Source organism: Ovis canadensis, chromosome 7 (assembly GCF_042477335.2).
Source record: "Ovis canadensis isolate MfBH-ARS-UI-01 breed Bighorn chromosome 7, ARS-UI_OviCan_v2, whole genome shotgun sequence".
Taxonomy (NCBI): Eukaryota; Metazoa; Chordata; class Mammalia; order Artiodactyla; family Bovidae; genus Ovis; species Ovis canadensis.
This window is the reverse complement of record NC_091251.1, coordinates 30,071,356-30,087,770: the sequence shown is the minus strand read 5'-3', so window position 1 is coordinate 30,087,770 and position 16,415 is coordinate 30,071,356. Positions and strand designations below refer to the sequence as shown.

The following is a 16,415-nucleotide window of genomic DNA, read 5'->3' as shown; positions in this document are numbered from 1 at the left end:
AGAATATCTACTATCTTGAATGTATTTTCTCCAATTAAAACTTGATAACCTTGATATAATTAAAATGTATATCTTTTGATATATTTTTCTATTAAAAAATTGCCTTTAATGTTCCTTTGAAATACATATGCACTGTTTTTGTTGAAATCAAACATCTTTTTTTTTTATAAAAAGCAGAATATGTTGAATGTAAAGAAGCAAGAAACTGAAAGTCATCTCATCTCTGACCCTATAATTTTAGGATTTTTAAGTAGTTAATATTTTTAGAGTTTTTAAAAAAGTTTTTCTATATAGATGTTTCTTTTTATCCTAATACATAAGCATAATGGATTGTTTTTTTAATTGCATGTATGTGTGTACAATTTGCGTCTATAATTATATTCCCAGTAGTACCTTTTAAGGAAGTGATGCTGGGGGGAGAAGGGTGGGTGTTCTTAAATGTGTACAGAATTCCACTGCCACTAAAGGTCTTGGGCAATAGGTAACCAGAGCCAGTTTCAAAAGCATGAATTACAGAATAGGACAACAAGTACACTGCTTTGGGAAGTCATGAGAAGTCAGAATTGGGCTTGGCCTCTTAAGTCATTTAATATCCCTGGAGCCTTGATTTTTCTCATCTGTTAAATGGAGATGATAAATCTAGTTTACTAGGGTTGTTCCAGTAATTTATACCTGGCACATGGTAGGTATTCAACAGTTAATTCCTTTCCTTTCTTTGCTCCGAAGGCAAAGAAAACAGGGCAGAAAACACGAGAAATCCTCTTTTTCTCAAATATATAATATATAAAATATTTCTTGTATATTGTGTGTTTTGGAAAGGCTCTTTTCATCAGGTTAGAATAGCGAGGAGAAAGGAATTAGAGATACATTTGACAACTGAATGATGTATTAGACAGTACTGTTTTCCCTTCTCTTGTTTCCCCTTCTTTAGAGAGCCTTACTAATATAGTATATAGTATGCTATGTTTACTTTTTTTTCCTTTATTGTAGCAAGCAGCAGATTGGAACAAATACGATGACCGATTGATGAAAGCAGCAGAAAGGGGAGATGTAGAGAAAGTGACCTCAATCCTTGCTAAAAAGGGAGTAAATCCAGGCAAGCTAGATGTAGAAGGCAGATCTGCGTGAGTATTACTGGTGGTAATTCTCTCAAGAGTACACCCTTGGCATACAAATGAAATTTGTGAATTATGGTTATCAACATGTAATTTAAAAAGTCTTTATCAAAACCCACACTCTAAAATCTTTCAGACATGACTTTCATCAATTTGGACTAATAGTTGTCCTCAATAGGAAAGATTTTCAAAGTGAGACAGAGAATACTACCCAGTGGTCTAGTTGTTTGGGCCCTATGGCAAATCCCAGCCTGGGTTATTTGGTACAATTTTGTTTATAAGCTTTTTTTTAATACTCCTTATCATGTTTGATCCTCACAGTGGCCCTCTGAAAGAAGCAGGAAGAAGTTTACAGAGGCTAAATAACTTGGTGTCTAGTCTCATTAAAAGTCACAGTCTGGGATATAAACCCAAGTTTTCTATTTTGGAAGAGTTCTATAAATTACATTACCTTTCCGCCTTAACCCCAATCCATTTTTGTATTGGGGTAATTAGTTTAAATGAAGGTGTCTAGGACAATAGAGAGGCAGAATAACTAGTGTGACTTAGGGAGATACAGGCAGTGATCCCGCCCTTTTGTTTTGTGTTACTGAAGGCTGCTGGTTTGTCTATATGCTTATAAACCAGGTATCTTTTCTCCTACCTCTTCCTAGTCTTCATCATTTCCTTTCATGTTGAGGATAGGGAGCAGTTGGGTTAAAGGGTAGATCTAGATTCTGTTTTGTTCAGTTCAGTCGCTCAGTCGTATCCGACTCTCTGCGACCCCATGAATCGCAGCACGCCAGGCCTCCCTGTCCATCACCAACTCCCGGAGTTCACTCAGACTCAGGTCCATCGAGTCAGAGACGCCACCCAGCCATCTCATCCTCTGTCGTCCCCTTCTCCTCCTGCCCTCAATCCCTCCCAACATCAGAGTGTTTTCCAATGAGTCAACTCTTCGCATGAGGTGGCCAAAGTACTGGAGTTTCAGCTTTAGCATCATTCCCTCCAAAGAAATCCCAGGGCTGGTCTCCTTCAGAATGGACTGGTTGGATCTCCTTGCAGTCCAAGGGACTCTCAAGAGTCTTCTCCAACACCACAGTTCAAAAGCATCAATTCTTTGGCGCTCAGCTTTCTTCATAGTCCAACTCTCACATCCATCCATGACCACTGGAAAAACCATAGCCTTGACTAGATGGACCTTTACTATCCTCTATAAATACAGCAGTTCAAACCTTATCTGGGAAACCTTCCAAAGTTAGAGGTGAAAAGTCTCATTTCCTTAAATACCTCTCTGCCTTATACTTGCATGAGTTTTTTTAGAATACTAGAAATCAGATACTAAATATAGAAGTGAATATTAGGAAGTGAGTAGTTAATGTTTGGTGTAGGTCACTGCCTTAGAATGCTTCGATACATGAATATAGCAGAGCATGACTTCAAGTTGTTTATAAGAGCATTGAGGTTTAAGAAGCCCCAATTTTTTGTACTGTTTCAGTTTTGTAAAGTAGGCAAGTTGACGGCTACAGAAACTAGTTATTTTGAGTCCTGCCTCTACTTTTGCTAAATTTTAAGCCATTTATAGGGCTCACAGTATAAATAGTAAAAATTTAATATCAAAACTGTTGTTTATTTTTTCTCCAAGTGCCATGATGTTAAAAGTTCAAAGGATCTTGTTTGTGATGAAAATCTTCAGTGAAACCTTATTTCTTCAGTTTTGTCTGCCCATGCTTTGAATGTTTTGAATGAATGGTTACTTGAGATTTTGTTCTGACTCTTTTGATCTAAGGTTCAATTTTGAGGGAAATGACTTATATTGATAGAATTATGCAAATCTGGTATAAAATGATGAACTGTGAACTTTATGATGTACTGTGAACTTTAGTTTATGACATATTTGAGTAGTATAAGTTTTTGAGGTATTCACTATAGAATTAGAATTCTTTTTAGGATTCATAGGATAAAGTATTTTCCTTTTGTTATTCACACACAAAGTGTTTCTTAATTAAAGCATTTTATATTTAGTCAAGTACAGGACATACTAGAAATATATTTTCTATAGTTATAAAAATAGTTTAATTTGGAATGATTTTTTTTTTGGTTTTTAATTTTTGAAATTTAAGGCAGAATTAACATGTCCTTCTTGATCTGTGAAGTGAAAGTGTAAGTCACTCCATCATGTCTGACTCTTTGCAACCCCATGGACTGCAGCCTTCGAGGCTCATCTGTCCGTGGGATTCTCTAGGCAAGAACATGGGAGTGAGTAGCCAATCTCTTCTCTAGGGGATCTTTCTGACTCAGGGATAAAACCCAGTCTCCTGCATTGCAGACAGATTCTTTACTGTCTGAGCCATCAGCAAAGCCCCTCTTGATCTCTATACAGTTTCAAAAATGAAATATTTGAGGCCTTAGATAGTCATTACAAGAATATATTTTATTCCTGGTTACCTGTTTCCCAGGGATGTAGTCCGTTGCCAATACAAAATGGGGCAGGTTCACCTAGAATCCCTATTGCCCCTTGGAGAGCTGTGAGTTCCAGTTCCTGACTCGCCTTCCCCTCAGGCTGCCAAAAGGACTGTTCAACCTCTCAGTTTTTTTCTCTCTAAATAGCAAATGCTCCTAGAGAAAAAGTAGCTCGATATTCCAGGTTCACCTCTCTGGGCCTCTGTGCTTCCCTGCATACTGTCTTAGTAATTTTTCACTATCATGTTAGCTCACTGATAGCTTCAGGCAGATTTCTTATTTTGTATGCTTTTCTGGTTGTCTTCAAACAACCAGAGGTGGGGACTGTCCAGATTACCTGGATCTCCTATTGTAGTAGTAATACTTGTCTTGTTTTTAAAAAGAAAAAGTTGATTTTTTAATTGAAAAAGCATATTTCTATAAAGCAGTTTTCCAGGTTTCCTTTGCAACTCTGCATACAGTGTAATGATTGGTATATCTTCTTTCTGAAGCACATCTACTATCTATAGCACACCCATATTAATAATGCATTGTAGATTTGCTCCGATTTCTGCCCTCGTAGTGCATCATCGGTATAATGCTAAGTTATTTTGGAGAAGAGAAGTCTTTCAAATTTTGTGAGCTAAGAAGTGAAAACAGGTAGACAAAGAATGAGATCTCCAAAGTTGTTTGAAGATGGAAAACCTTTGCATGAAGGAAATTACCGTCCCTGAAAAAGTTCTCAGTGCACTGCATAATAGAATTCCCCGCTTCAGTGCTGCAGAAAGAATGATACCCTCAGCCTTACAGCAGTTCAGTTCTACTATAAGGAGAACTTGTCTGACTTTTAGGAGCAGTACATTCTTTTTATCAGAAGTATCTCTCTCTCATTCAAACTGCACACAAACCTGATTAACTTTACTTAGTGCTCGGTCTCTAGTTTGCATTTATATTCATCATAATGTGAATGGAGGCATAATTGAATATCTGAAAGTGAATTTGCAAGGTAGCTCTACATTTTGTTTCTGAGCATTCAGTTATTCAAATATTTGAGGGTCTATCATCTGTCTGGTGGGCTTCCCAAGTGGCTCAGTGGTAGAGAACCCACCTGCCAATGCAGAAGACACAGGTTTGATCCCTTGGTCGGAAAGATTGCCTAGAGAAGAAAATGGCAACCTACTCCAGTATTCTTGCCTGGTAAATCCCATGGACAGAGGAGCCTGGTGGGCCACGGTCCATGGGGTCGCAAAAGAGTCTGACACGACTTAGTGACTGAAAAACAACACCACATCTGTCTGGCACTTTAATTGGTTCTGGGAATACAATAGGAAGCAGAACAGCCAAGAATCCCTGCTTTCTTAGAGGAGATTAATAGACCATAACGAAAATAAAATTTGAATTTATATGTATTAGAAAATGCATAGTTACATTTAAAATAATGAAGGCAGGGATGAAGGAGCTAGGAGTACTAAGGTTTTAGGGAGTGGGACAATGTAAAATTTTTACGTGGTATGGTGAGGGAAGACCCCTGCTGCGGGGTATGCTGCCGAGTGTGTCTACATCCAGGCACCTTGCTGAGCCTTTATCTCCTGGCATCTTCACAGTGGTTACTGTACTTGTCTATGGCCTGAGCTCAACACCCTTTGCCAACAAGCCCTACTATGTTTCCTTACAGCATCAGTTCGTAATGCGCACAAAGTATTCCTATGTTTGTCCATTAAGGAAAGTATTAGACGGTCAAAGAAACACTGGGATATTTATCCTGTATCTTGAATACTTGATGACTTAAAGTTATGTTTTTAAGTAGGCTTTACTTGCTTTATTAGAAAACGTGCTCAATTCTGCCTGTTTGTGTGAAATTTCAACCAGTCACACAGATCTCTTGAGTGAAAGGAGGAATTATGTGGTAGTACTTGGGGGAAAGAAGATGATGCCAGATTTTTGTGGCTTTCAAGTATAGCTTAGCTTGTTTTGAAAACTTTTCTATGCCAGCTTTAATGTGATAATTCTAAAGAGATGGATAAGTGTTTTGATCTCTCTTTGGCCTTAGCATTCTGTGGTATCTTCATTTGTTTTGGCAGTTTCCGTATATTTGAAATTAAGTAAAATAATCTGATAGAAAATTTTCAGTGCATTTAAGGTCTAAACACCAGTGCCTCTGTTATTGAAAAGATAAACTATAGGGGTAGTGATATAAATATGGATTAAAATGAGTTTTTCAGTAATGTGAAATACGTTTCTTTTTTTCTTGTATTAAAAATGTAAGTGTTTAGTGTAGCCTTTAAAATGCATGTGTGTACGTGTGTATATAGGAGTATCGAATATAAGAGGGCTGAATGTAACATTAAAGTTGACCTTGGGTAGTTTCCATGGCATAACAAAATTTTCTTTTTGTTTAGCTTTCATGTTGTGGCCTCAAAGGGAAATCTTGAGTGTTTGAATGCCATCCTCATACATGGAGTTGATATTACAACCAGTGACACCGCAGGTATGTTTGCCTCCATAGTACAGAGAAGACAAGCATTGTCCACTGATAATGCTCTCAGTCAGACTTAAATGTGATTTACAGAGAGAAGGCTGTAACTTTGTTTCTAATTAGTTGAGGTATTGTGGGGGAGAGGGCAGTGTAGCAGAAAGCATGACTGAACAGATTAGCAGCTGGAGACCTGAGGTCTAGGGCTTGTCTTGGTAGTGTTATAGGATTCTAAAATCTCAGACTTGGAAGAATCTATAGGGGCCATTTAATCTATACTTATGTGCTATTCATGGCTCAGTGGTAAAGAATCCGCCTGCAATGCCAGGAGCCGTAGGAGATGTGGATCCAATTCCTGGGTCGGGAAGATCCCCTGGAGGAGGGCATGGCAGCTCCCTCCAGTTTTCTTGCCTGGACGATTCTGTGGACAGAGGAGCCTGGTGGGGCTGCGGTCCATGGGGTCACAAAGAGTCATGCATGACTGAAGCGACTTAGCACACTATTCAGCGACTTAGTGTACTATTCAGTATATACATTCGTGCTGTCCTGAGGTCATTTGGCCTTTGGTTAGACTTGTTGGGGAACTAATTGCCTCATAACAGCATCACCAATAGTGGTCATAACAAGAATAGATGATGCTTTTTTTAACATGATAATAGATGACGCTATTCTGCTAAGCACTTGACATGTACTAACTCCTTTTATCCTCACATCCAGCCAGTGAGTCTGCAACGCACTGAGTTGTTAAGTGATGTGCCAGGGTCCTTCCATGTATGAGTCACAGTCAGAGTCTGTGTTCTTAACTGTCAGGCCTCATGAGGAGACCTGGTCTGTTTGGCTAGCTATATTTATAAAAAATTATTTCTTCTAGACCGGCCTCCTGCTTAAACTTAGTCATACCTATGTCTGTCTTTTAAAATACTATAGCATAAATTTGTTTGCATATCACAGGGTAGATTTTAAGTGTTTGAATATAGCTATCACTTTTCTTTAGTGAATGTTTTAATTTTCCATTTGGATAGACAATCACTGGAACTTATACTTTGTTACTCAGTGAAATATGGGAGTTGACCTAGAGCAGAGAGTTTCCTTAACAACTTTAATGTTCTATCCTGTGACTTCATGTGTGGACAAATAAATGCATTACTGTTAACAGCATTCTGTTTGGAAATGGAAGGCAAGGAGGGAGAGAAAGAGAGACATCACAGATGAGTTAGTGAGGTAAATCTTTACCTAAAGGTATATCAGATTCTTAATTGAAGACCACACTTTATTTACTTGCCACCTTTAAATGAACAAAAAACTGTTTATTACACACACACACATACACACACACATATACACACACGTGTGTGTGTTTTCCATTGATGCAGAATATTCATTTTTAGAAATTTTGGACTAACTGTACCTTTTCAGAACTCATAAAACTTTATATGTGTATCGTGCTGATTCCAACTCCGACATATGTCTTTCTTGTTTTTGTCTGTGTTCTTTCTGCTTTGGATGTTTTGTCTAGTGACCAATCTGAGTGATTTTTGCCCTCCTTCCTTCAGTGCAAATAAAGCTCAAACTTAAAGCATGCCTATAAATGAAGTCGCCTGTCAACTGATTTTGGAAAAATCAGTCACGTTTTTAAGGGGAATTCACATGTGAAGAAAATAACCCTTATCATATATTTAAAATTATCTCTTTTCTAGGAAGGAATGCTCTTCACCTGGCTGCAAAATATGGGCACGCACTGTGTCTACAAAAACTTCTACAGGTAGTAAAAGTGGTTAATACTTTGAATTTATCACTTTGACTGCAAATAGTAGATGTGTTTTCAATGCATTTTTGAGACTTGAGATCAAAGAAAATAGTAGGCTAGCTTTGACTGTTAGCTTATGTAATAGTTTTTCCATCGTTTGTGAAAGAATGTGAACAATAAAGAGCAAAAACTCTGAGGGAAGTGAATTGCATAACTCAGTGTATTAAAAATAAACAACAAAGACCTGACCTTCCTGTTGACATTAGCTAGAGATTGGAATTTTCTGTGGTCTGGTATATGACTTGAGATGAAGTGGCACAGTGTAGAATCTATATGTTTCTATATAAACACCAACAAGTCAGACTGTATAATAGCGTCATTAGTTAAGCTTGTAATCAGGCAACCACAAAGTTCTATGAACTAGTGGGCTAGATTAAGTTTTTAGTTGAAGAGTCTAGTCACACGTTTCCTTGAACATGTTTGCTACTGAGTTTCACAGCAGAGCTCATTTGTTTTTTTCTGATTCAATTGTTCAAGTTTTAACCGTTACAGAAAAAAAACCCAAAAACCAAAACAATAGCCGTTTCTATATTCCATGCTATTGTAATGTACCATATGTTTTCCTGTTTGCTGGAACACTGTTAAATTTATAGTATAATGTTATTGTATTTGTCACATGTCAAAATATTTATGACTTGTCTAGTACTCTTTAGAGTTTTTGATAAATGCAGTATTTTTAAGATAACAGCTGTTCATTTAAATCACTATATTTAATTTGAAAATAAAACTTTCTTACATGACTAAATTTCTGTGTTTTAACAGTACAATTGTCCCACTGAACATGTAGACCTGCAGGGAAGAACCGCACTTCATGATGCAGGTAAGCAAAGGTTTCAGTTGGACATAAATTTGTGTTAAATCTTTGTTCAGTTGGACATAAAATCTTTGTTAAATGGCTGGGCATTTAAATTGACTTCAGAGTTTAACATACATATGTTTTTGTAATCCATGGAGAAACAGAATGTTATGAATTTTTTATGTACTCAAGTTTGAAATTGGGGAGATTGTACAGCTTAAAAAGATTTCATTCAGACCGTATTTACGGGCCAAGATGCTAGATACTGAGAGTCCAAAGATGAATAAACCATAACCTTGTTCTCAAGGAGCTGTAAATACCGTGTGCATGCTTGGGGACTGGTAGGAGAAATGGAAGAAGGAGGACATTTCTCTTTCTTAAAAACTGTATTTGCCTCGTTAACATGTCTGTACCTCATTTTCCTCATCTGCTGAATGAAGTTAATAATACTGCTGCCTTGTGTGTTTAGTCGCTCAGTCCTGTCTGACCCTTTGTGACCCCATGGACTGTAGCTCACCGGGCTCCTCTGTCTATGGGGATTCTCCAGGCAAGAATACTGGAGTGGGTTACCAAGCCCTCCTCCAGGGGATCTTCCCAACCCAGGGATTGAACCCAGGTCTCCCGCATTGCAGGCGGATTCTTTACCGTCTGAGCCACCAGGGAAGCCCAGTAGTGGCTATAACTGAATCATGAATAGTGCCTGGCATGTAGTAACTTCTCAATTAGTGGTGGTGGTGCTTGTTTTGGTTTAGAGGTATCAGTGCTGACTTTGATATCATTGTAATGTGCTCTATTTTAAAAGAGATTTATATTAGTAATTTCAAGGATTTTATTAATATCAAAGTTTATCTGCATTATTCTTTAGGTGTCTTAAAGAAAATGATTAGAAAAAGTTAAATATTTAAAGAGTTTTGGAATGTAAGATAGTTTGACCCCTGGCTGGACTCTTCTAAGACTGAAATTCCTAGTTAACTAGAAGTTCAAAGAAAAGGAAAATAAAAGAACCACACTGTTTCCTTTCATGTATATGGAATAATGTGGTAGTTAGAGTGGTCCCTTGAAAAATGTATTATACTTCAAATTTCCTTCAAACTTTTATAACTTGATTTTCTTCCTTAAAAAAAATGTACTTTTATGATAGTTTAATCTCTTACACAGTGCATTTTTAAAAATTTTGGAAGAGAGTACTATTATTTGCAAAGCATTTTTACATACATTATCATTTGAGCCTCACAATGACCCCTGTGAGTTTCTGTAGTTTTTAATTTTTATGATAATTTTGTATATTTTGTATATTGCTACTTGTATAAAAATAATTAAGTAATTAAAAAAACATAAGCCTAGATTCATATGTAATATACTTATCAAGCTTGTGTAGTTACGGAATCACCAAACAGATTTATTTAAATTTGACACCATAAAAAAAATACAATTCAGTTCTGTAGCACTAATTTATTGCGCTTGATAGAAATATTAAAATGATTTTGCTGCTTAATGAAGTATGAATTTGTGTCATGTGGTATTTTTCTTCTCCTACCACCTTTTCATAGTTATTTTTTAATCCATCCAACCTTAATAATAACCACGTTTTTAAAATCATTAAAAAATTTTTATTATGGAAAATTTCAAACATAATGTTTAACTATCATATTAAAATATGTTATACTGTTCATCCAGTTTAGACAGTTGTGATCATGTGGTCAGTCTTGATTCATTTATACCACCACCCATTATTCTACTCTTCTGGCATATTTTAAATCAAATCCCAAACATCATATAATTCTATCCATAAACAATTCAGTTTTTATCTCTGAAAGATAATGATTCTATTTTGTAACCTAAATGTAATATCATTACCACAGTGTGTTTGAAAATAGTTTCAATATCATCTATTCAGTGTTCAGCTTTCCCCAGTCATTTTTACTTTTTTAAATACCTGAGGTATAATTATTATACAGGAATTTAGATAATTATATAATAATGTATTACATATTATTAATGATATGATACTGTACAATTTAAAATATATTAAGAGGACAGAATATTTTGATAAATATTCTCACCAAAAAAAAAAAACAACCCCAAAACACATACAAACAAAACAACGCAAGGAAATTTGTGGAAGTGATCCATACGTTTAGTGTCTTGATTGTGGTGATGGTATTACAAGTGTGCTTTAGTCCAAACTCATAAAAATGTATACATTAAGTGTGTATAATTTTTTGTATATTATAGATTTTATTATCCTTGTCTACAAAACTGGTACAACTTAACCAATTGAAATCTAAATATTTATTCATTAGGTATATTGATGAAGTTAGAATGAAGACTGAGTTGATGTAATAAAAGAACTTCAGTACCAGCTGCTTATTAAAAAAGTGTTGAGTGGTATATATGTCTTGAGGTCATTCATGCACTGAATTTTTTCCATCTTGTTGCTCCACTTTCCTCTGGTATCTTTCTCAGCTACGTCATTGCAACTGGGTTGTAGTCATATCCATGTTCCCGCTAGCAGCAAAGGGAAGGAGAACTGGGGGAGCAAATGCCCGCCATCTAAGGCCCAGATTTGGAAGTGGTAAATAGCCCTTTATTCATAATCCATCAACAAGAGAAAAGTCAGTTGGTGGCCTGCAAAGGAGGCCCAGAAATGTAATCTCCAGATAACTAGTCACGGCCCAGCTGCTCCACTGCAGAAGAAGGGGAGAACAGATTGGTACCAGTCGCCACAGTCCAGCCTTCTGGCCTTCCAAGTATTCCCTCAGCCACTACTTCCCACACATAGAACCTTTGCCCCCTCCCCAGGGAGAGGATACATAATCAGTCCAGTTGCTGAGGCCACCTCAAAGTCGGGCTTCTGGGTGCTGTGCTTTTGTTTGCCTCTGAAATGGCTCTTGATGGTTCAACAATTTGTAAACTCACAGAAAAGAAATCTACTCTTCATAATATATAGTGATGAAACAAGAACAGGATAAATAAACTAAAGTCTCTGTTTCAGAAAAGGGAGAACTAGGAAATACGCAGCAATCACTGATCAGTAGCAGGCATCAAATGCTGCTGAGCAAAACTTGCAGAGGCTTTCAGCTGAGGTCTTGCAGTAATTTCTTGGTTAACTGCTCCATGTGCCCCCCCCCAGTTCTGTTTCCTGTGAGAAATCCCTTGTCATTGTCATCTGTGGGCCCTAGCACTGCCATCTCAGAGGTTCTTACTTGTCTGTTATCCTCTAAGACACAGATAAATTGGATGCTGGAAGGTATGCCTTCTATATAGGCAGCTTAAGTGCAGGAAGAGTTATTGGTTTAGCTGCCTGGGCTTTCGGATTTGGGGATAGTATATTCATTCCCTCAAAACCTTGGTAGGTTTCTCGCTTGTTTGTTGCCAGCCACTTTCATATACCAGAAACCATTTATTTTCTGGACATAAAAATTTAAACCCTCCTTTATTTCTTGTCTTTATTTCTAGAGTCATAATTCTCTACCTCATTTTATTTTTTTGGCTAAAATTTAGAAAATTTATTTATTTATAAAATGTTCCATATAGTGTAGAACATTAGGTTAATTTACAAGATTTTAAAAAATTGTTATTGGAGTTTAGTTGATTTACAGTGCACAAGTATACAGCGAAGTGAATCATTTATGCATATTGCCACTCTTTTTTTTTTTCTTCAGACTTTTTTCCCATATAGTCCACTACAGAGTATGAAGTAGAGTTCCCTGTGCTATAGAGTAGGTTCTTATGAGTTATCTATTTTGTATAGAGTGGTGTGTGTATGTTAATTCCAATCTCAATTTATCCCTCTCCTCCATCCCCTGGTAATCGTGTAAGTTTGTCCTCTATGTCTGTGACTCTACTTCTGTTTCGAAAATACGTTCATTTCTTCTCTACTTCATTTTAATACTGATATCTCAAAGTCATCTGAAATAATAGTGTTGTATTAGGAATCCCACTCCAGTACTCTTGCCTGGAAAATCCCATGGGTGGAGGAGCCTGGTAGGCTGCAGTCCATGGGGTCACTAAGAGTTGGACACGACTGAGTGACTTCACTTTCACTTCTCACTTTCATGCATTGGAGAAGGAAATGGCAACCCACTCCAGTATTCTAGCCTGGAGAATCCCAGGGACGGGGAGCCTGGTGGGCTGCCGTCTATGGGGTCACGCAGAGTCGGACACGACTGAAGCGACTTAGCAGCAGCATTAGGAATATAGTATTCTCAATTCGATCTTTATTCCAGGACTGGACCTTTTTTTTTTCCCTTTCTTTATTTTCCTTATTGCGCAGTCTTTGAGAAAAGTTGTGACCAGCAATAATTTTAGATCTTGGTGTTTGGTATAGAGAAATAATTGGCTTCCTGTACCTGTGAGATCCCAAATACGTAGGCACTCTGTTTGCTTCCAACAGTGTGCATAACTAATTCTTGCTTAACCTCATCACTTTCTTAAAATACCTTACTAAAAGCAGTAAGCAGCTGTCAATATGTACTAAAATTTTGGCTCTTTTCTGTTGCTTTGCCTAGAAAGATTCCATAGTCACATGGTGTACCTTTTAAATTAGAACACATGATGAATCTAGCAAATGTTTTGCTACAGCATGAGAAAAATCAGGAGGTTCCTAGCCTGAAATACATTTTACTGACTACCTAGTATCCATCCAGTAAACCGGTGCCATGTAATTTAGTTATCTGTTTAGTTATTAGCAGCACCTGACTCCCAATAGCAATTTTTGTCTTGATTAGGGATAAGATTCTACCACTGTGACAAAATAACATTGGCTTTAAAAAAAAGCACAGTTTCTTTCATGTCACAGCCCTGATGATAAGATTGGCTTATTCCTCTGCTCCATATGATCCTGCAGGGACCCAGATTACTTCCATTTTGCAGTTCTGCCATTGCCTGGGGTGTTGTCCTCGTCTTTAAGGCTGAAGCTGACAACAGGTATCTGTTTTCCTGCTAACAGGAAAGAGAAAGATTATGGAGGAATGTATAACCACATTTTGTAGCCCTAGCCTCAGAAGGTAGCGCACATCCCTCCAGTCAGACTCAACTGGCGTGATCTAGCTTATGTAGTCTTGCCTGCATGCAAAGGAGACTGGGGCCTATGGGCTAGGTGAACCACCCTGTGACTGGCACAGGTATTACCACAGAAGAATGGTGAACAGCCAACATTCTCTATCACAGCACCTTTAATACTGACTTTACTTATGCAATATGGTATAGCTCTCAAATGTTTTATCCATTACATTTGTTCATTATTATTTGGACCTGAATGGTTGTTCATTTCATAATTCTGGAATTAATGTATTTGATTTCAGTTTTATCTTTTTTTAAAAGGTTGATGGTATATTTTATATAAAAGATTGCTGGATTAAAGACATCAGAAATGAAAAATTTACTTGATTTTTTTTAATGTATGTTTGGTTTTACTTTATTGAATTTTACAGAAAAAAAAAGAACATTGACTTAGTTGTTTTTATACAGATAATCTAGTATCAACTCATAAAAATTTATAAAAACTCATGGGAAGTATGAACACATTTTATGAATTTGACCATTTTTTCCTGATACAAAAATGAACTCTAGTGTCAATCAGAAAAGAAGCATGATGTGACTAATATAATTTTTAGCAAAATGACCCTGCTTTTTGCATAATTAAGGTCAGACATTGCAGTTTCTGCTTTGAAAAGGGCATGTGAACTGTATGAGTCATACTTTATTAACTGCAGCTCTTCTATTTAAAAAAGAAAGAAAGGATATGATTCTTTAAAAAAAAAATCTCAGCTAATGCTTCAAGGGTCCAGTCAGGTATAGCCATATTTTAAAATATACTCTGAATAGAAAATTTAAGTTAGATTTTCATTGTCAGTGTTTACCCTTAGAACAGCAGTATATTCTTATCTTCTATAAGAATGACAGTATTCCTTGGTTCTAATAAATTATACAAAACTTACAAAATGGTCTTGTTGGATCCATTTTCAGATAGAAAAATCGATACTTATAGTGCTAAACTGAGAGTGGAGGATGTAGAGCTTGGGATTTTAGGGACTGAAGAATTTAGGCCTTATATGGGTCTTGTAAAACACCACGTGTCAGCAGCAGATGTTTGCCATTTATCATTTTCCTTTGTTCCTCACAGCTATGGCAGACTGTCCTTCTAGCATACAGCTGCTCTGCGACCATGGGGCCTCGGTGAATGCCAAAGATGTGGTAAGTCACTTTATGTTTATTGTCATTTCAACTCATGGGTTCTAACTTTCACATTTTGGGAGATCTGTTGTCTTAATGCTGTCTTATTTTTTTGTTCCTTAGGATGGGCGGACACCGCTTGTTCTGGCTACTCAGATGTGTAGGCCAACAATATGTCAACTGCTGATAGATAGAGGGGCGGATATTAATTCCAGAGACAAACAAAACAGGTAATTCTTTTATTAAGGTTCCCTAGACACGAGCCGATGCCCAGTGATCCTGAAGCTCTGCTGTTGTGACCTGGCCTTTCCACTCCCTGTGGTTCTCCCTTCCTTGGAATTAGCATTCACTACTTACTTTTCTTCAGAGTTGGCTGAAGAAGAGGGGAGGGGGGAAATAGGGGATGATGAGAGGGTGAACTCGAAAAATATGCAGTGACTATGGCCTGTGTTTGAGTCAAAGAACTGAAGAAAGAGGAATTATATCCTAGTTATTTTTAACTTTTAAAATAACCTTTAGTGAAATGGGCTCAAATAAGGAAGAAGAATAAAAAGGTACATCTACAATCTACTTCTTCATTAGTGAATCTTTTGAGAGTAAAGGAGTTCTCGGCTGTCCTGGAGATGGACATGTTTCAGTGTAGGTTCTTTCAAGGTGTTTTCTCTCCTTTCTACCTGGGCACAATGCCACCTCCGTCTCTGAAACTGAGTTCATTTCTGTACCCCAGCACAGATTCCATTCATTTACTTCTGCATCTGTATTTGATGTTATTTTAATTGATGTGCACTAACAATTTCTGTCTGTATTTCTCCCTGTCTTCTTTTCTGGGTTTAGTGTATCATGCTGCTTGCTATATTGTAATTCTGATGTTTATAGTCACAGAGTTTCTGACAACAGAGTATCCAAAATATGCCCATTTCTCCAGGGGAAGCATTATAATAATTTATGACAAGTTTCTGAGATTTTTGTAAATGATTACTAGTAAAATTGTTGGTTTCCTTTCAGTTAATCTTATTCTCTTAAACATGTATTCTATTGTTTGTAGTTCACTGGAAGTAGATAAGTATAATAGTCTTTGGATGTCAGATTTTATAGCTCTGATCGTTTTTACTGTTCAGGCATCCCAAAGGAGGAAATTCTTAAGCAGTTAAATCATTAGTGTGATTTTTAAGAAAGTGACTTTTTTATACTACTTTGTTTTTATGATACTATAATCTGGCTCCAAGCATGATTAATAAAATTTGATATAAGAATAAATTTTAGATCAGAGAGGCGTGATCTGGCTGATCCATGTATATAATGTCTTATTTAATAGATCTTATGTTTTTCCAAGTATGTTTGTCTCTTTTTCATTGCTGTGTTGTGCTTAGTCATGTCCGACTCTATGTGACCTGATGGACTGTAGCCCGCCAAGCTCCTCTGTTCATGGAATTCTCCAGGCAAGAACATTGGAGTGGGCAGCCATTCCCTTCACAGGGGGGTCAGGAAGATCCCCAGGGATTGAACCTGGGTCTGCTGCATTGCAGGAGGATTCTTTACCATCTGAGCCACTGTAAACTAGGGGAAGCCCTGCAAACTAAGACACAAGCACGTGTTTTTATAAATGCAATGGAGTTAAAATATAAA

At 37.0% G+C, this 16,415-nt stretch overlaps 1 protein-coding gene across 4 annotated transcripts in view; it reads left to right on the top strand.

The window, feature by feature from the left end:
- UACA (uveal autoantigen with coiled-coil domains and ankyrin repeats) overlaps positions 1–16,415 on the top strand; it is an 88,111-nt gene that overhangs the window by 47,823 nt on the left and 23,873 nt on the right. For all 4 annotated transcript variants that reach the window (XM_069597672.1, XM_070292486.1, XM_069597671.1 and 1 more), the window contains exons 2-7: positions 991–1,124; positions 5,936–6,024; positions 7,707–7,771; positions 8,579–8,636; positions 14,740–14,810; positions 14,913–15,019. In XM_069597672.1, the coding sequence (XP_069453773.1) occupies positions 991–1,124; positions 5,936–6,024; positions 7,707–7,771; positions 8,579–8,636; positions 14,740–14,810; positions 14,913–15,019 (524 nt within the window). The remainder of the gene's footprint in view (positions 1–990; positions 1,125–5,935; positions 6,025–7,706; positions 7,772–8,578; positions 8,637–14,739; positions 14,811–14,912; positions 15,020–16,415) is intronic.